The 21,851-nt window shown below is 35.1% G+C and overlaps 1 protein-coding gene across 6 annotated transcripts in view; it reads right to left on the bottom strand.

Moving 5' to 3' along the window:
• Window positions 1-21,851, bottom strand: part of Fer (FER tyrosine kinase) — a 287,115-nt gene that overhangs the window by 223,508 nt on the left and 41,756 nt on the right. For all 6 annotated transcript variants that reach the window (XR_007208682.1, XR_007208683.1, XM_048331545.1 and 3 more), the window contains 3 exons: window positions 10,834-11,017; window positions 7,162-7,299; window positions 6,547-6,666 (listed from right to left, as the gene is read on the bottom strand). Coding sequence is in view for 4 of the 6 variants with exons in the window: in XM_048331545.1 (XP_048187502.1) it covers window positions 6,547-6,666; window positions 7,162-7,299; window positions 10,834-11,017 (442 nt within the window). In the remaining 2 variants the exon portion in view is untranslated. The remainder of the gene's footprint in view (window positions 1-6,546; window positions 6,667-7,161; window positions 7,300-10,833; window positions 11,018-21,851) is intronic.

The raw sequence follows: 21,851 nt of genomic DNA, 5'->3' as shown, positions 1-21,851 counted from the left end.
ACTTGACTAGCATTTGCTAAGCATTGAGTAAATGGTTATTGGGATAATTTGCATATGTTATCTCATGTAACCTTCATAACAATTCTTTTAAAATTATATTTTTATTATCTTTAAGTAGTTGTAGAAAGGAATTACCATTCAACTAATCAGTTTGGGAATACAATGCCTCTTGAATGATGTTACCCCTTTCATGATTCTTCCCCTTTCAAAACAATATTATGAAATAAATATGTGCTTATTTAAAAAAAAAGAAATCGAAGCTCCATAGTATCTGATAGATGGAAAGTTATTTATATGCCTCTATATTATTAACATTAGAAGTATTTTCTATATTAGACTTCAAGATAATTTAATACACAAAACAACAGGCAATCAGAGACCAAATAACTTATAGTTATATGAAATAATTTAACACTTAATGTAAACTGAAGAAATAATTCTAGTATAAAAATGCATATATCACATGAAAACATTTAACTCCAACCTTTCAATGAAAGACATGAAATCCAAATGTACAAAGAACATATATAATAATCTAATTACATAAAATTTAAATTTATTTGAATTTAAAGAGATAATAAGTTACTTCAAGAGCAAAAGTCAGAGTTTGACCATAATATTTACACTGCAAAATATAAGTAAAGCCCCTTTAGTGCAGAAAAGCAATTAGGAATAAGATAATATAACAGGAAAAGGGATTAAAAAAAACATACAAATGGCCGCTAATCAAAAAGTGATAATGTTTAAAATTTTAGTTATACTAAAGACATAAAATCCAAAAAACACTGACTGTATATAATAAGAATAGAAAGTATACAAAACTTTTTACCCTCTAACTGCCAGCTTATCATCTAAACTTTACACTTCCTAGACATGGTTTCCTAACCTTACTTCATATACAAAGTCCTCAACATTATCATCCTAATTGTGACTGAGTTAAAAAAAAACAATGGAATAAACCTACAGTCGCCTGAAGTAACTTTTCTGATACTATTTTTATTATTGCAACATCAGTTGAAATAAACTACTTCTTTTTTTTTTTGGCCAGTCCTGGGGCTTGGACTCAGGGCCTGAGCACTGTCCCTGGCTTCTTTTTGCTCAAGGCTAGCAGAGACTCTGCCACTTGAGCCACAGCGCCACTTCTGGCCATTTTCTGTATATGTGGTGCTGGGGAATTGAACCCAGGGCCTCATGAATACGAGGCAGGCACTCTAGCCACAAGGCCATATCCCCAGCCCCCAATAAACTACTTCTTGATACCACTTCCTTAAACTATACTTTCAGCAATGTGTTTTATGGGCAGCTTTTTGTAGCATGACTCAAAATACTTATATATCTCAAGATTTAGCAAAGTTATGAGTTTTTGTTAAATATAGTCACCTACTAAAACCCCTCAATCCACCAAGCACAACTGTTTCTCCCATATAGCTTCTTTATTTACTTCAAACTTCCTAACATAATATCAAGCCTTCTAATTCTTTCACATCTTCCAAAGTATTAAACTCATTCATTTCAAAAATGTTTCCCAAATATGTCTCACAAAATTCTAGCATAGTCAATTAGAAACCAAACCTGATGCTTTGATGCCAAACTTACTAACAAAACAATCCAACTCTACTGTGCCTATCAGAGAAGCATTTAAGATGCATTTTCTCCTCTTATTTTGACATGACTAGATAATGAAAAGGAAATAAAATGCAGCAGGACCCCAGTAGGTGTGGAACTCCAAGCAGCTCTGGGTTGCATTGTTTCACTATGTTGTGTACCGTAGCAAACAGCAATGGGAAGTGATGGCCAGTCATATGATCACTGTCACAATACAATTTTGACGCCCATTGTTGCAGCAGAAATCACCCACAGTCAACATTTAAATGAATAGACATAGCTGTGGGCCTAATAAATCTTTGTGTTCAAATTTTACAAAGATATTCTCTCACTTTCTTCAACTATTTAAAAACATATAAGGCATTATTAATTATTAGCTCGTGGTCTAACAAAGGCAGGTGGATAGACAAAAAGACAGATAGATACATAGATAGGTAGACAGAAGATAGATGATTCGTGCTCTACAAGAATTACCATTCTTCAATTACTAAAACCTATTCATTTTCCACTGTAAATGCTAAACAGGTTTTAAATTTTTTTAAGGGTTGGGCACCCGTGGCTCATGCCTATAATCCTAGCTACTCAGGAGGCTGAGATGTGAGGGTCAGGTTCAAAGCTAGTCCCTGCAAGAAAGTCCATCAGTGGTAAGATGGATTTCCTATGGCGTACTCCTGTGGTCACTGTATATAATTTTGGTATACTGGATATTGTATATATGTTTATCTGAGCTAGGAAAGAGAAAGAAAAATAAGGGAAGGTATAACAAGAAATGTACTCACTACCTTATTATGTAACTGTAACCCCTCTGTACATCACCTTGTCAATAAAATTAAAACAAAACAAAACATGGTTGTGCTGGTAGCTTGAGTGTGGCTTGGTTTGTGATTAACTGGATAAATCCCTAGGAGTGGAACTGCTGGGTCATAGGGAAGCTTTATGTTTAGTATTTGGAGGAAGTTCCATATGGCTTTCAAGAGTGGTTGAACAAGTTTATACTCCCACCAACAGTGTAGTAGCATAGTAAGCTAGAACTAAAGAAACATAGATTGCATGGTTTCCTTCATTTGACATAACTAGAATGTACCTATAAATATACAAGTAAACACACTAGAATGGAAAAAGACAAAAAGTACACTTGGACATGAGAATTTACACAGGACTCTAAACATTCAGACAGTGAGACCAAAGGAGGATATTCTTAGGAAAGGATCACAAAAGCTCAATAGGTATGTGCATATGATCATATAAAATGATGTTTTTGTTATTTTATTTTTTGCTTTTGTTCTTGGGTTTTTTGTTATTTTTATTTTCCCCTTTGTCACTGTTCTTGATTTCTGTTCCTTTTGTCTTGTATATAAGTTTATCAGTTTGGGGAATGAAAAGGAGGAAACACACAAAGGGTGAACCAATGCAGGAGTGAAACTCACCTGACACTATGTTGAAAATGAACTACACAACTTGTGGGGAAGGAGGGGTTGGGAGGGAATAAACTGGAAGAACTCAAGGGAACAAGTGACACTGTTCAAAAACAAATGTACTCATTGCCTAACTTATGCAACTGTTAACCCCTCTGTACATCACCTTTACTATAAAAATACATTTTATAAAATCCCATAAACCACTAAGCTTAACTTTTCTACATTAATACATCTGTATAAATATAGTTTACAAATAACGAGAGTATGATAAAAATGCTTAGGGATATTAGGGAGTTAAGGGTGCTAGCTACTGTGCATAATTTGTATCACTAGATTTCCATCATAAATGGGGTTAAATTTATTTTCACAAAAATAATTTGGCAAGGATGATCATTTTTGGCAAAGGAAGTCACAGAAATTACATTTCTACTAATACTTCATAAAAGGGTTCATTTCTCTATGCTTTATATGACAGATGTTAACGAATTACTTAGGTATTTATAGCCAATCTAGAAAGTGAATTAGGTTCTTCTAAATTTTTTTAAATTGCAAAAAGTATTTTTTAATATCTAAAGACTATCTCTTCCCAAAATTACACACACACACACACACACACACACACACACACACACACACACACACACACACACTGGTTTTTCGATGGAATTATCTAAAATTTCTCTTTGGGTGGTTGGTGGTTGGTGATGGTAGTGATGAGGCTTGAATTCAGGGTCTGGGCACTGTCCCTGAACTTTTTCACTCAAGGCTAGTGCTCTACCACTTTGAGCCACAACCCCAAGTCTGGTTTCCTAGTCATTAATAGGAATCTCATAGACTTTCCTTCCTTGTCTGGCCTTGAACCACAATATTCAGAGCTCAGCTTCCTCAGTAGGTAGGATAACAGGAGTGAGCCACCAATTTCCACCTAAAGATTAATCTTAAAACTACTAAAACATATGTTTATTGGAACTATGGAAGTAAAGGGGAACATCAAAATGGTGAGGCAAAGCGTAAAGGGAGAATCAATGCAACAGCAATACTTACAAAACTATATGCTTTAAACCAACTGTACCTCGGGGGAGGAGAGAATTGAGGAGGAAGGAAGGTGGGAGAAAAATGAGGGAGGAGGTAACAAGTTTGATCAGAAATGTACTCACAACTTTATGTATGAAACTGTAACCCCTATGTACATCACAGTAAAAATAAAATAATAAAAAGAAAAAAGGACTACTAAAAAATTAAAAAGCACTTTCTAGAATAAAATTCTTTTTTCTGGGGGGGGGGGGGGGGGGCCAGTCCTGGGTCTTGGACTCAGGGCCTGAGCACTGTCCCTGGCTTCTTCCCGCTCAAGGCTAGCACTCTGCCACTTGAGCCACAGCGCAGCTTCTGGCCATTTTCTGTATATGTGGTGCTGGGGAATCGAACCTAGGGCCTCGTGTATCCGAGGCAGGCACTCTTGCCACTAGGCTATATCCCCAGCCCTAGAATAAAATTCTTAAAGAAACACTGATGTTCAACTCATATAATGAATATAGACACTGTTGAATGAAATGTAGCTCAAGTTTTATCTCAGTAAGATGTAAACAATTAAATTTTCTGCATTACCAAAAATGTATTTCCTTTAATTTACTGTATTTTTGCTTATCACTTTATCATAGTTAAGAAATGCTAATTTATGAGGCTAATTCATTCTTATTGTACCCTAAAAGACAAATTCCATACTCACAATTCTCTGATGGCCCCTAAGCTTATAATTGGTATTTTTAATTTTAGCATATTAAACTGAAAAATCTGTATATTCATTCTACTTTGAAGTTTATAAAACTAAATTAGCAATTTCAGCATATACCTCTTGAAGATTTTAATCTAGATAACTTCAAATACCCATTAAAAAATTAATGGGCAAGTAAGTTATTGGAGAACAAGATAGTAATAACAAAAAAATCAGGAGTAACTTATGCCTTGTTTACAATGCAGCACATGAAATAAGCCAAGAAAAGGATGTCTCACTGCATAGGAATTGAGAAACTCTCTACTAACCATCCAGTGCCATGAGGTCATCTTTATTGTGAGCAGTAGGATTTCTTAACCTCAGCACTATTGACATTGTTGCCAGACAATTCTTTGATGTAGGAGGCTTACACAAGACAGGATGTTTAGTATCATTCCTGTCCAATGTTCCCAACCATTGTCAAATGTCCCTTTGGGGACAAAATTGGCGCATGTGAGAACTACTAGTTTAGAGATGGCTGACATCCAAAATGTAAATGGTCAAGATTTATAGTCAAATCAGGCCCTCTATGAGGGGAGCGCCTCTCAAGTTTCAGTATTCCATAATTACTAATACTCCATCTTAAACAGGAGTAGGAAAACACATCAGTTCCTTTTATGCAATCAGGCTAGCTTTAAAGATTTGAACCCCTATTCCTCAAATCCAATAAATCATCCCACAGTCCTATTTTAGCCAACTATCATACCACCTCAGTATGAGTGAATAGGAAGAAATTAATTATATTAGATGAGGACTTTTGGCTGTAATTTAAAATAAAGTTTCAGCAAGTAAAATAATATAACATGTCCAATTTTGAAGAGACTTTTCTATATATATATGTACTTATTTTTAACTTTAGTTCTGGCACAAAGAGAAGTTTTTATGGGTTTACTGGTAAATTTTTTTTTACTATTTTCCTCAAACAAATTAGGAGAGAAGTTAAATATTTAATAGCATAGTGCCTTAATTATGCCTTTGAAATTCAGAAAATAGTATTTAATACTTGTATAGTACTAAAAAGCACACTGATGTATAAAATTCCTGTAACTTTTTAGGACAGTGCAGTAAAATAGAAAGAAGTCTATCATGAAAGATATCAGTGTTTCAAGAAAGAAATAATTCAATTAAAAGAGAACTTGTGCTGAGACGAGTGGCTCACACTCGTAATTCCAGCTACTCTGGAAGTAGAAGCCTGTTCTTCTGGTAGAATCCTGCTCTGTTCTGATAGAATCCAAGCTTTGTGTTGAAGCCTGGCCCAGACAAAAAGTTCCTGAGACCTCCATCTCTACCATACCACGGGGCATGGTGGTATCTGTCTGTCAACCTAATGATATGACGAGCAAAAATAGAAAGATCAGTCTAAGCCAGGCATCCAAAAAAAAAAAAAAAAAGAAAAGGAAAAGAACTTGTCCCAAAAGTAAATAAACAAAACTGGCTTGGGGCTTGGCTCAAGTGGCAGAGATCCTGCCTCGCAAATGCAAGACCTTAAGTTCAAAACCCTAGTACTGACAAAAAAAAGTAAAATTTTGTACTAAATGTTATGACACAAATGACGCAACAATTTTGCACAGTGTCTTCATTATCAAAATGATTCTGCCAATAAGTATTAAAGGTGGATTAAAATAAGACATTATTCTAATATAAGATATTACTAATAATTGGAGATATTAAAGTAGTACCAAAAAAGTTTGATTTTCAAAATTATAAAATTAGTAACAATAAATAAAATTAACATTTCTCAATGATACTTACATTACTTGCAAACCTTCTGCTGTTAAATTATTCCACATGATCTCATTTGCCTGAAGGTTTTCATTTTCTTCTAATAAGGATGTGTCAAATTCTATCTCTTGTTCTTTAGCAGCTGTTGTTCTAACAAGATACACCAAAGAATTCTAATTAATATACCTTACTAATTAATATACCACAAAAAAGCAGAATTTCTTATTCAAAATTAGGATAAAAAGTCAACATAAGTAACAATTGGGCATTCCAGAACTAGTTATGAATATGAACTTTATTTTTCTCATTTATAAAATACAGATATTGACCCTTTCCTTGTCACTTTCATTAAGTATAAAATAAGATGAATGCTTGAAAAAGTAATTGGTATTTCAGAAAATTTAATGCACACATAAATTCACAGTATTATCATAAATGGGAAAAAGAAAATATGATTTCACAGGATAAGTGCTATAGTAACTTGTAAACTTTTTATGTAATTATATAGTTATCAACATTGAGAAAGTCTCTAAAAATTAAAAGCAAATTAATCTGAAAAATACTGTACCCCAATAATATCTTTTTCAATTTTGTCAAACATATGAAGATAAAATATTTCCATAAAGAGAGATGAAAATATCTTACCTATGAACCTCTATGAAATTATTATATTCTGTGTTGGGATCTATCTCTTCAACTGACATTTGGATCTCTTTATGGACATTCACGATTTCCTCTGTAACAAGACTGGTTATCTGGCTGTATTCATCAAATATACCTTTTCTGAAAAAAATTACAACATTTCAAGTTTTTATCAAGTGATACAAAGTCCCAAAAAAGAATTTTGAATATAATAAACATAGGAAATATACCATCGGCCTCATAGCAGTGCCTCATGCCTTTAATTCTAGCCATTTAGGAGGCTCACATCTGAAGATTATGGTTCAAGACCATCCAAAGCAGGCAAATCTCAGTCTCTAGAGAGTCTTACAGAGACTACTTAATCGATAATAAAACACTAAGAAGCCAGAAGCAAAGGCTTAGGTCAAGTGATAGAGTGTCCTCCTTGAGCAAGTGACAGCATCAGTCCTTGAGTTTAAGAACCAGTACTGGCACCAAAAAGAAAGAAAAGAAAAAAAAGAACAAAAGAAAAAGAAAAGGCAAAAAAAAAAAAAGATAGTATATATAAACAATGGGATTTTACTAATAATCCAATATAAAGAATATTATATCATTTGTAAAGAAATTGACAGACCTGAGGGAAATTATGCTCATTATATACCCTACCTCTCAGTTACTCATCTGCTCCTGGGGTTTGTTCTTTTTTATATACAGAACTTACTTCAACATACCTTCCATGACTTTCTGCGACCCTAAATCTATACGTTCCATGACCCTTCATCTCTTCTCCTGACTCCAGTCTGTAGCAAAAATGTCATCAGTTATCAGCCTTGTCTAATAAATACAAAAGAAAAAAGTCTTTTTTGTTACAAAAACCAAATATCCTACTTAAAAAGGCTATGCCACCAAAAAAAAAAAAAAAGCCACTGTTCAGTAATGGCTTCAAAGTAAGTGCAGACAAACAAGCTTATCCTGAATATGCCCAAATACATATAAATTATAATTTATTTTTCTTCTATTACTGATGAATCAAAATTATTATTCACAAGGCTCCAATATTATCAAATGCTCTTTCAATTACTTTGTTTTAAATAGAAAAATAGTGTTTGGATTTTTAAAATAGCTTTAAGCTTGTTCAGGTAATGCTAGCTTCAAGTGACTGTAGAAATTATCAATGGACACAATTTAAAAGGGAAAGTAGAGTAATTTAAATATAGATTTAGTCAGTATCAATAGGAGTAAAACAGTCATAATATGGAAATCATTAAATGGCTCTGACATAAACCAATATTTACACCTAAGACAAATGGGGGAAAAAGCAGAAATCTCTTAACAGTACATGAAGGGACATTTATCATATGAGATTCCGTTTCAGTAGTGACATCATGGTTAGATGTTTAAATGCTAGATCTAAAGTAATGTGCTACAAAGTAAAGATAAAATGCTGTAGAAAATTATTTTGACCCAAATAAATGTTACAGTGATAATGAAAAAATGTTACTAAAAATTCATGTCAATAATTTTGAATGTTTTGGTTTGTGAAATGAAAATAGGAAATATATAGTAACTAAATTCATAACTTAAATGATTTCCATAGACATTTCACTATTTTATCAGCATTGAAAAGTTATATAATCAAGTTGACTAAAAAAATTTTATCTTCTCTCTTTATGAATATGAAAATGAACTAAAATTTAATTTTACCTCTGCAGCAAATATATATATGTACATGAATATATATAGTTATCTCATATTTTCACATTAAGCAAAACTAAGTCAATCAGTCTGAAAGGCAACAAGGTCAAATTTGATCTTATTTCAAAAGTTCTAGAAGTCATTATTGCTCAAGAAGTATTCAGAATCTAGAACTCTTATCTAAAACATTTATATGTAAGTGGACTATTCTATAAAATTATTAAAATTTACAAAAAAAAAGATTTTTTTCTCATATAATAGGTTATACGCATGAGCCAACAGTGCCCAGCTGCTATATTTCAAAGTACAAAAAAAATGCAAGTTCATGGCCAGACAGGGTGGTATACACCTGTCATCCCAGCTCTATAGGAGACACGGATAGGAAGAATCATGGTTGGAAGGCAGCCTTGTCAAAAATTTAGCAAGACCTAATTCCAACGCCCCCCCCCCCAAAAAAAAGCAAGGAATGGTGGCAAATGCTTATAATTCCATCTGAAGGGCATCCTATCTGAAAAATAACAAAAGCAAAATGGGCACAAGACCCTGAATTTAAATCCCAGTACAATCAAAAAATAAATAAGCCAGGCACTGGTGGCTTACTCCTGTAATCCTAGCTACTCAAGAGGCTGAGATCTGAGTAACATGGTTCTGAAGCCAGCCCAGGAAGGAAAGGCCATGAGACATTTATCTCCAATAAACTACGAAGAAAAAGTCAGAAGTGGCACTGTGGCTCAAGTAGCAGAGCACTAGCCTTGAGCACAAAGAGGCTCAGGGACAGAGCCCAAGCCCTGAATGCAAGTCTTAGGACCTGTAGAAAAAAATAAAAACAAACTAAGATTTCTGGTGCCAATTTATATAATAAGCAACAAATTAGAGTACAAGAATTGGCATTTAATTTACCCAACTTTCATCTTTTCTAACCTTTTGTCTTTATCTCATTTCCTTTCTGTCTTCCCTAACCTACTTTAATGCACAACTGTAATATTAAAGAATTCCCTATGCACATTTCTCTGAAAGAAAATGAAATCTAACCATTGTCGAGTGTTAAACCAGCTAATAAAGAAGATGAAGCCCACCTGTAAGTGGCTCATCTTTTTCTGTTGTCTTATTGTCAATGTCTGTGGCAATTGTATGTGCTTTGTGACTTCCTGGTTAGAGCAAGCATATTGTTATCTCCTTGAAGGCAAGAATTTAGCCTATACATCTCCATATACCAAAAGCATACCAGAGCATGAGTATGCTTTTGTATACAGTGAAATCTCTATTAAAATTTGTTGATTTTAGTATCATACAAGGAAAACAAAGAACAAGAAGCTGGTAAATAAACATTCACAAATTCTTAAAGTTTCTTGGCTCAAAATTTAAATATCTAACCACTGCTGGGTGGAGGGGGGGTTACCTCTTATTTCTTAGTAAAAATGTGTAATCTCTCCGTAATGTGCAGACTTATTTCTAAGCACCAAATCTGAAGAACAGTAAAATAGGAAATAGCTGTATATTTACACTTCTGCGGGCAGAGCGTGGGAGCTCTGGGCCTCCACTGAGGCCTGGCCGAGCTTGGTCAGTTCAGTTTTATCCAAAGGCCATTCTTCTTTTGAGGATTCTGTGGAGTAAAGGTCAACTAACGGTGGCCTTTTTCTGAAAAGTATCTTCTTTTCTCTCTATACATATGTATTCTAGCTTGTGTCACCGAAGGGAGTGGGGGTAGGCTTCCATTTCTTAATACTTACAAACTAATTAATTACATTTCATTTAAATATGGAGCTAACTGGAACAAAACAGACACATCACAAAAGGCTGTTGCTCAGGTTAACGGGAAAGTTGAGGAGATGAGCACAAACTGAAGGAGCACCAGAAGTGAAAATGAGGGGGGGGAAAGGAGGTGAAACAGGTTTGAGGTGCCTGCGCTCTGGCAATAAAAAAGCTCAGAAAGCAGAAACTTAAGGAAAGGAGGAAACAGTCCTTCGAAGAGATTGTCTCAGAAATAGGAAGTTATCTTACAGCGCTTTTATCATTTCTTCTTGCATCTTTTGCAAGGAGTCCAGAAGCAGTGGAAGCGTGGTATCATAATACTGGTTCTGATGCAGCTGGGCCCCTTTCAATGCCAACACATACTGATTATGCAACATGTGAAGTTTCATTGTGGCCTTGTCATAGCGTTCCTTGGCCTTTTCTGTTTCTTTCCCTGGGGAAGGGGGGGGATTGAAGATAGTCATCGAAGAGAACTGAAGTTGTACCTTCACTATGTACAGTCTAAACTCTCACTATTTTTTATTATTTCCCACAGTTTACAAATAACAAATTCATTGAAAACATAATATATGTTCAGATTATGCACAGTACTGTTTGCCTGCACTTAGCACAGAAGTTACTAGAAAGCAGAAATGCTTCACCGTACGTTTTGGGTGACAGCATAAATGTCTAACATCCTCAGTAACTTATACTAGCTCAGAACAACAGTTCACACAAAACTGTCTAACCAAGGAAGCCTGTGGATAATGTTAAAATATGTGTCTGCATTTGAGTTTTCAATAAAGACTGGGTCATGAGCAGAGGCTTCATGGAGTGGACAGATCCTTTAAGAATCCGGCATGTGGCTGGAGCCAGTGAGTGGGGCATACACATCATCCTAGCTACTCAGGAGCCTGAGATCTGAAGAACGCAGTTCAAAACCAGCCCTGCCAAGTTGGCGAGACTCTTACCTGCAACTAACCAAAAAGCCACAGGAGAGGTGTTGCTCAGGTGGGAGAGTACTAGTCTCGAGTTTAATCGCTCAGGGACCATGCCCAGGCCCTGAGTTCATGAGTTCAAGCCTCAGGATGACACACATACACAAAAAAGGTGGGATTTCTAAAGACTTTTTTCCTGTAACCCAAAGAATGGTTCATTTCATGTAGTAATCATAGAGACATTAAAATATAGAACTTTGGTATGACATACTCTTCTCACTTACGTTCTATGACATTTGGTGGGGGTAACAAGTTTGATAAGAAATATACTCACTACCTTACTATGTAATTGTAACCCCTCTGTACATACTTTGACAATAAATTTAAAATAAAACTCCATTCTGTTGAATTTGGAATTTACAAGACTATGCATTAGAATTTAATAAACATTATAACACAATTAATACAAATCTCCAGCAATTCTTAACTCATTCTGTATGCACTTGGGATAATGTTATTAAGTTTGCAATTAATAAATCATTTTAGTAACATTAATAATAAAATTTTAACATTCTGAAGAACATATCCTCCCCACATGTTCAATTAGCATCATTTACATGTTCATTTAGTATAATTTCCAGCTTAATATATATTTTTATCCGTGAATATTGCTACTTAGCATCCTTCTTAGAGAAATACATATTAAGCACCCCAGAGTAATGCAATTGCCGCATCTATGGCCAGCCCTGAAGAAAAATGGCCAAACCTGCCTCTCCCCACCCACACACAACATGAGCGTCCTCTATGAAGCTGATAATCACAATGCAAGATGCATACCTGGGGCTGGGGATATAGCCTAGTGGCAAGAGTGCCTGCCTCGGATACATGAGGCCCTAGGTTCGATTCCCCAGCACCACATATACAGAAAACGGCCAGAAGTGGCGCTGTGGCTCAAGTGGCAGAGTGCTAGCCTTGAGCGGGAAGAAGCCAGGGACAGTGCTTAGGATTGAGTCCAAGGCCCAGGACTAGCCAAAAAAAAAAAAAAAAAAAGATGCATACCTGACCATTCAGGAACCCATCTTTTGATAGGAGCAATGTAATATTCATTCCTGAATATTGGTGACGTTCACAACTTCTTGCTACGGAAGCTGTCACAACAGCCTTATCCTATTACGATCCCTCCTGAGGCCCATTCCAACATTTCTCATGGTTTTACTTGTTTTTCATTTCCTTTTTTTTGTTTCCTTAGTACTGTGGAGTGACCCAACAACTTCAAGTTTGCTCATTTGCTAGGTAACTGCTCTACGACTTGAGCTATGACCCAGCCTTGACCTTTGTTTTGATTCACCATTTTCAAATCAGTTTGTTTCTGTTTCTTGAAATTAAACATATTAATTCAGACAAGAGATAGTTCCAAAGGTTTTTTTTTTTTTTTTTTTGGCCAGTCCTGGGCCTTGGACTCAGGGCCTGAGCACTGTCCCTGGCTTCTTCTTGCTCAAGGCTAGCACTCTGCCACTTGAGCCACAGCGCCACTTCTGGCCGTTTTCTGTATATGTGGTGCAGGGGAATCAAGCCCAGGGCCTCATGTATACAAGGCAAGCACTCTTGCCACTAGGCCATATCCCCAGCCCCAGTTCCAAAGATCTTGTACAATTAATTCCAAGTTATAAAGATGTCTTCTAGACTACATACTCACAATAAGAAGGAGGAAAGAAAAAAAAGCAAATGAAAACCAAGTAAGAGTATCACGCTCTACTTGGCTGATTTTTATTGACAGTTCAAAAGGCATAACTAATTAATTTGATATGTTTATGTTTCAGGTTACATTTTCAAAACTACTAGTTTCTTATATCAACTCTATTATTTTTAGTAAGCTCTCTAAATGTATTATTCTAACTTCAGGAATCATGGTCACACATAAACATTTTAATGGAGAAATCTAAACCAATCCATCTGTCTTCCTCTTTGCACAGATTTCTAAACTGCAGCTGCTCCATCTGTTTTCCTATCTGGTATAGAATGACTCCCTAATACACAACACCCAACTCCCTAAGATTGTATGATATAAAATAACAGAAGAAAACTCAAGAAATTCTTAGATTTCTTTTCTGTATTAGGTAGGTGAGCAACAACCTGAAGAAGACTGTTACAGTCAAAATCAACAGCATATTGGCAGTCATTTACCATGATTTAGGAGGAAAATGCCTTTGGAATTATCTAATGAAAAATGTATTACATTAAATTAATAATAATCATTATTATTCAAAACCATGTTAACATTTAAAACTAAACTTCAGGTTATGTTTTAGTAGATCCTAAAAAGGAAAGATTCATACTAGCGTGTATATTTGATTGTGAGGAATGATTATGGTATATGCATACATATCTATATCTGTCATCTACCTCCCTCCTAAGTTTGAACAAGGAGTTAAAAAACATGCTCAGCTGACATGATTTAGAAAGGAATTTTATCATACTTTATTCCTTGATTTGTTTTATATAGAGACTATGTAAGTAATTAATTCTCAAAATGCCAATACTATTGCAAAAACAGTATTAGAGCAAAATTATAATTCTTTTCACTTAAAAACTTACTGCAATAAAATAGTCTGACTCAATTTTGGCCATACTGCTATTGGATTCAGAATATCTCAGATCACTACTTTCTTTTAAGTATTTACATATGAAATTGAAGGTGAAGCAGATAGAGGGAACAAATTCTTATTGACAAAGAATTATATGTCTGTTACTGTGTGCTTTTTCTTAGATGACAAAAGGCACTGAAGCAGAGCTTGGAGTGTTCTGTGTATCAATTAACATGGAGGAAAACATTCCATTTTTCCTCCTCCACAAAATGAAATTCATAGTGAATTATAATTTTTTGCCACCATTTGTTGACAAATCTGTTTAATGTTTTGTAATAACACTGTGCATACAACACATCGTGCCATAAACAATATTATGAAGCTAGCAAAACTCAATTATGTAAGTTTGACATTTACAAAAGACAGGCTACACTACTCATTAAGCTAGTCTAGAAAGTCAAGTACTTTTCATTATAAACTTCTGAAGCGCTTACCATGTACTGAATGAATATCATGGTAGAAAGCTTCCTGACAATAAATAAGAAGTAATTACTTTCTGAAAAGAAAGTGATTCTTTTCTGCTTTTTCTACAACCAGAACTGCTTTGAATGGCTAGGCATTTTATCATTTTATTTTTTCCTTTCTTTCTAAACACTCCTAAAACATACATATATGATTACTATCTTATTATATTATTAAGAAGAAAAGGAGTAAGAGTTCATCTCAACATCTAAATTAGTCAGGCTAAATGTTCAAGTATATTTGTTTCATATGGAAGTGAAATTCAAGTGCTGTATGTGGATACAATGAATGTATTACTTATTTTATGCAGTTTATATCTCCTAGATATAAACATTATATCTCCTAGATATAAACATTAAATTATCTGAACTTCCTAACTCATGGAAGAAAACTGACAAATTTCAGTTCATAGCAAATGCTATATGTCCTACCATTGAGTCAGTAAGAAAATATACAGTAAATAACAGCTAATACGTTTCTGTAAGAAAAAGAAGCTGTAGATATTACATAGAAAAGATTAGATGGACTTTACAGTGTTGGGATTGGAGTTGTAAATGTCCGTAAGAAAGCTTCAGTTTAAATAGAGATAATCAGTGGATGTAGCAGTAAGTATGTGAGAGAAGACTTAGAAAAAGACATTCCAGTTGTAATGGAGCACATGGAAGGCCCCAGATATTGTTTTCTAAATACCATTTTCTAACAAAAGGAACTCAGGTTTCAGAAAGAAGCGAAGTAGGAAAAGTGTAAACTTGAGTAAGAAAACAAGCACTCAATGAATGATGGGAACATATCAAAAGGACAACGGAACCAGAGCATTTGTCTATGTTAAAAATAACAATAATAACAAATTTTAATGTTAGTTTAATTAAAACAAATTACAAATAATAATAGAATTAGCAAATTATCACTTTAGAATAATCATACGTTATGGCCTTAATCCAATATGGCCCATGTCCAGCTAAGACATTTGGATGAAAATCTAGGTAGACAGAGAGAGGCTGGAAAAGAACCAATATTGCTGATCACTTTATTGTAAATTACTAGCCTCTAGGATTTAGTTTGTTGTATGTCATCTACACTGTGGTGCTCTGGTAGGCCAGCCCTAAGCAAACTCCATGCTGGGACATGGTTACAAGTGAAATAGTTTCCTCAGACAAAAAGTTGGAACCCACACATAGAAAATGGCTGGGCTTCCCTCCACTCTAGATGATCTTGCTGTATATTTAAATAATAAAGAAATGTATTTCTCCCTGATACAAGTACTTAACTTGGTCCTGAATATCCCCTAAAGTTCCACACGTCAAAGGCTTGATCCCGAGACTTGGCCCTGTGGTGAGGTATTGGCACCTTTGAGAGATGAGATCTAATGGGAAATCCTTAAGATCTGAGTGTAAGTAGTTTGCTCCAATAGATACTACCTACCATTGCCCTACCACAAGCAACAGTGCTACCATTACTCCAGAATATGATGGGTCATACCTGTAATCCCAGATAGCTAGGAGGCAGAATCCAGGAGGATCCTGCTATTGTTCTTAAATTCATGAACTGAAACATTCTTATGTGTAAAAATAAAATTAGGTTTAGGTACTTTTTTAAAAATTGAAAGACATTAAAAGATTATAATTTTATCATCTGCTGTTTAAGTCATGGTATGCATAATGTCATCTTTAATAATGACATTATGATATCATCGTTCTAGTAAGCAAGTCCAAAACTAACATTTCTAAACAGCTTACTACCCTCTCCTAATTTCTTTCTCTTAGTTTTGTTGAAATTTGATGTGCTTAGTCAACAAAATTAAGCAAGGTAGGAACAAATCACATTATCAGGCTTTTACATTAGTTTCAGGAGTGTATATAAAAAATATTCAAGAATCATGTCATATATTTCATTCCACAAAATAGATCGGCCCCTAATGAGAGTATTTTAACTGTCACTCCAATCTCTTCATAGCTTTAACCTAATGCAAATTAGAGTAAGAACTAAGAGTGCCATTACTCTTAATGACCTTGTAAAGTTTCTATCATATTAATCTCTGTTTAGTGAAAAGCATTCATGCTATGGGGGAAAAAGCTGTTCGTATATCATGTATTAATGAGCACATCCAAAGGGAATAGCTCTCACTTTCAGGTCACTTCAACAAAATTGATGACTGAGAACTTTATTAGCTCTTTGTTGTGACAAAATACTTGAGAAAATTAACTTACAAGAGGCAAGCTTTAATTTGTTCATGGTATCAAAAATTTCAGTCCAGGGTTGGCTGGCTACATTGTTTCTGGGTCTGGAGTGAAGCAAAACATAGCATGGAGTGTCTGGTAGAGCAGATACTGGAGACATTGATGCAAGCAAGCAGAGAAAAAGAAAGTAAAAGGGGACAAGATATAGTCCTCAAAATCACATCCTCCAAAGGCCCAGCTCTTTAATGAGGTATCTCCTCCTATCACCAACAAATAACCCATCAAATGATGAGGCTAGCAGTGGATTAAACCACTGATGAGGTTAGAGCCCTCATGACCTAGTCATTCCCAAAAGCCTATCAACTGGTCACCAGCCTTGAGCACATGAGTTGGGATGACAAAATCGTAACAATAACCATGGTCTGAAACCTACTTCACTCTTTCACAACTTCTATATCCAAATGTATTTTTCCAAATGTATTTTTCCCACATTTTGAACAGAGAGAGACACTTGAATTACAGAATATTTTGCACCAGATCGTCACTAACTGCCCTGCACATGACACTGGTGTTTAAGAACAGCAGTCATTCCTGGTGAATTCATATTAAAGAAATTAACAAACAGCTTTTTTTTTTAAGTTTTATTCATTTTCCTTAAAGCTGGATTTATTTAAACATAAATTTAACTAACCATCTGTCTCAAGAATGGGCTCATATTTTAAACTGGTTTTCTTAATTAAAGTGCTCTAAAGAGACAACTCAAAGGATCAAATTAATTTTAATTAGCTATAAAATATCATAGAACTATTCATAATGCATTAAGAAGTAGTTTAAGAAAAATCTACTTCTCAATTACAGAGAAATTTACTTCTAAATAAGCTTGAAGCTGTGCCCCACAATTCCAGCAGCAGGTACCTCATATTCTGCCTAGGGTAAGAGATTACAACTTATCATGAGTTTACCAATCCCTTTGAACTCTTTGCTGTTTCTCACAGAAAAAGAATAATTAGGAAGAGAATTTGTTTCCTCACTCTGTTATAAAAGAGTGTAAGAAGTCCTTTTCAACCATCTCTAAACTGACTGATACAAGCAGTTATAATACAATTTTGTACTCTCAAGATGATGTGTGACAAACCATATGCACGCAGACTTTTACTTATGTAAGAGCAGGTCTCACAAGTGCTATCATGTGTATTTTGAGGCTTGGTAAATATTAAAGCCTACTATAATTCTAGACACACAGAATGAATTAGGTAGCCTACATCAGAGTGACTGACTAGTAAGCAATTTTTTGAAACACCTGTTACAATGTTCCTGTATAGCTTCAAGTAAACTATAAAGCATCAATGTAAAGCCAAATTTAATTTCCCTTGTTATGGCTCAACATAGAATTGCTTAAATTTTATAAGATTAGTAGGGCATTTCATTTACTCCTTTTTTTACTTTGGAAAAAAATGTGCCACCTGAAATATATACAAGTGCATGCATGTAGGAATATGGATACAAATAATGTATGTTATGTAAGTTAATGTTAAGTTAAATGTAAGTTAATGTAAGTTAAACAGACATGATTTCAACTAACTTTATTTCTTTAGTCGCCACACCATGTACTTAAAATGTGTGTGTCTATCAGAAATTTTGAAGGCTAGAAGTGTACCTCAGTGGTAAAGAGCTATGAGTTTTGAGGCCCTGGGGCATGAAGGTTTTTTTGTTTTGGGATGTTTTTTATTTTTTAAATAAAAAAGGAGAAATGGAGGAAAAAGGTGGAAGGAAAAAAATATTTCTAGAGGAATGTTCATTGTTACAAGTCACTATTACTACTGTTTATGTAATAAAAGTCACATTCGTTTCATATGATCTATCTTCAATGTATAGAAAACAATTGCTGGGCACTGGTGGTTCATGCCTGTTTTCCTAGCTAGTCCGGGGGCTGAGATCTGAGGCTCAAAGCAAGCCAGGATAGGAAAGGCCATGAGATTCTTACCTCCAATTATCCACTAAAAACCTGTAAGTGGAGTTGTGGCTCAGAGTGGTAAAGCACTGGCCTTGAGCAAAAGAAAAAAAAAAAAATAGCACAGCAACAAGGACCAGGGCTTGAATTCAAGCCCCATGATCGCCCAAAAAGGAAAGAAAGAATTGTAACAGTGAACAGAGATGATTTTTATGGTGTTTTCTTAAGAAATAAGAATAAAAAGTAGACCTTGAACCAGGCCAGGTAGCTCATGCCTATGTCCCAGTTACTTGGGAGGTCGAAATCAGGACCACAGAAGACGGCCCAGACAAAAAGTTACCAAGACTCTCCATCTCAATCAAACAACCTATTTTTTATGAAGAAGCAAAACTCAATCTAAAAAACACCCTAAAGCAAAAGAGGCTGGAGATGTTTCTTAAAGTACAGTGCCTACCTAAAAAGTGCATGGTCCTGCACTCTTGCTCCAGAATCACCAAAGAAACAAATTAATAAACCTTGAAATGTTTAACATTTTCAAATGATACCCAATTTTAAAAATAGATTTAAAAATATCTCCCTTCAAGTTTTATATTTTAAAACTTTCTACACATTTCACATGAGATCAAAAGGCAAATACAACACAAAGACGAACTGATATTTATGGATATTGGCGCTATGGTTTGTATATAAAACGTATCCCCCCACGGGTTCCTGTTTGGATGGCTTGCTCCCCAGCTGATAGAGCTACATGGAGAAATTCTGGAAACTCTAAAGAGGTGGGGCTGTCAGGACCCTGTCCTGCTGAACTGTATTTTGAACTTGCTTTTTTATTTTTGCTTTTTGCCAGTCCTGGGGCTTGAAATCAGAGCCTGGGCTCTGTCCCTGAGCTTCTTTGGGTTCCAGGCTGGTGCTCTAGCATTTGAGCCACAGCCCCACTTCAGTTTTTCTGTTTATGTGGTACTGAGGAATTAAACCCAGGGCTTCATGCATGCTAGGCAAGCGCTCTACCGCTAAGCCACATTCCCAGCCCCCTGAACTGTATTTTATCCTTGGTTCCATTCCCTCTGTTTCATGTCTATCACAAGGTGAGTAGCCTAGGGAACAAGTTCCTGACACCATGATGCCTCAACATGAGCCCAAAATAAACAGAATAGGACAATGCACTGAAACACTGAGCCCAAATAAATCCTTCCTCCCTAAGTTGCTTTTTACATGGAATTTGTCACAATGACAAAAAGTGTGACTAAGGTGTACTTAATGCATGTAAATGTATAGAATCTCTTTTTTTAAATGCACTGTAACAAGAATTTTCTTAGTATGGTGCAGATACGATTTACGAGAAGATTTGAACTACTAACCTTATACAGAAGAAAAAGCAGAGATGACCTTAATTGAATTCTCAGATCAATATACCAAACAAAATACGTACATAGAAAATATTTGTATAAATATCATATAGAATAAATTTTTAAAACCACTAAGAAATTTTAGTGAAAAAACTAACTGGAAAAGTATTAATAATATGATTTTGAAGTCCGAAATCTTTCAAAAGCAAACATTTATTATTCTTTTTTGTGAATCAATAAAATTTATTTCTTCTTTGACTAGGAATTACACAGCATTAAAAATGTTAGAGCTGACAAATGTAGCTCAATAGTAGAGTGCTCACCTACCATGCTCAATTACTATGGGTTCAGTCCCCAGCACACCCAAGAGCCAAAAAAAAAGTGAATGTGAATACACAGGAAAAAAAAAAATCACAGTGTCTGGCATTCTACAGCAAGCTATCAGGCATGCAGAGAAGTAGAAAAAAGTCAATTCAAAATTCAAGAACAACTGTATGTTAAAATTAGCTGGCAAAGATTTAAAACACATGTAACAGTTACATATGTTTAAAAAGTAAAGAAGATCAATGGAAAATTTAAGGAAACATCCTAATCACACTCATAAAGATAAAACTTACACATTTTGAAAAGAAAAAGCAAACACTGGATAAGAGTAAAGGCAGACTAGACATTGCAGAATAAAAGACTGGTAATGTTGTAGGCCTAGCCACTGAAGCTAACAAAAATGAAAACTAGAAAACCAAGGGGAAAATTGAGATAGAACCTCAATAGACTGTGAGACAAGTAGACATGGATTAACATACGTACAACTGGAGTCTCTGCAGGACAGAAAACTTAGAGAAGAAAATATGTGTAAAGAAACAGTGGTCAAAAGCTTTCCAAGGGCTGGGAATATGGCCTGGTGGCAAGAGTGCTTGCCTTGTATACATGAAGCCCTGGGTTCGATTCCTCGGCACCACATACATATAAAACGGCCAGAAGTGGCACTGTGGCTCAAGTGGTAGAGTGCTAGCCTTGAGCAAAAAGAAGCCAGGGACAGTGCTCAGGCCCTGAGTTCAAGGCCCAGGACTGGCAAAAGAGAAAAAGCGTTCCAAAATTGATGAAAACTATAGACTCCCAAAAGCACAAGTAAATTATTTTTTAAAAAAGAAAGAAAGAAAGAAAGAAATTAAACTAAAGCAGGATAAACCATGCTCAAATTGCTCAAAACAAATTATAAAAATAAATTCATTAAATGTTGTCACAATAAGATAAAATAGGCAGAAAAACATAAGTATTACAATAGATTTCTCCTTGACAGGCATTAGAGCAACAACTTTAAAGACATGAAAAGAAGCCAGGTGCTTGCTGTTTGCCCCTCAGGCAGCTGAGATTGTAGGGTTGTGACCAGAGGCAAGGCAGGAAAGCTCATGAGAGACTTAACCACCTAATGGACAATCACTCTGAGTTCCAGTTCCATACCTATACAAACTACATTAAAAATAAATATCAAAATTTGAAAGGCTCTATGTTTATATACATATACAAATATAAATACACAAATGTGTGTGTAGTACATATGTACATATGCAAGGATATCTGTATGCACACGTGTGTGTTATGGTTTCGGCAGGCAGGTGCTATACCATGTGAAACGTGCCTCCACTCCACATATTTCTTTCTCTTGTAGCCATCCTTAAAAGTAACAATGGGAAGTAGCATAAACTATGATAGAATACGTTTGGATTGCGTCATCATTAGCTCTATATGAAGTTATATGTGGATGGTTA

The sequence above is a fragment of the Perognathus longimembris genome, chromosome 22, assembly GCF_023159225.1.
Source record: "Perognathus longimembris pacificus isolate PPM17 chromosome 22, ASM2315922v1, whole genome shotgun sequence".
Lineage (NCBI taxonomy): Eukaryota > Metazoa > Chordata > Mammalia > Rodentia > Heteromyidae > Perognathus > Perognathus longimembris.
Note: the sequence above shows the minus strand (reverse complement) of the source record. Positions and strands in the feature narration are given on the sequence as shown.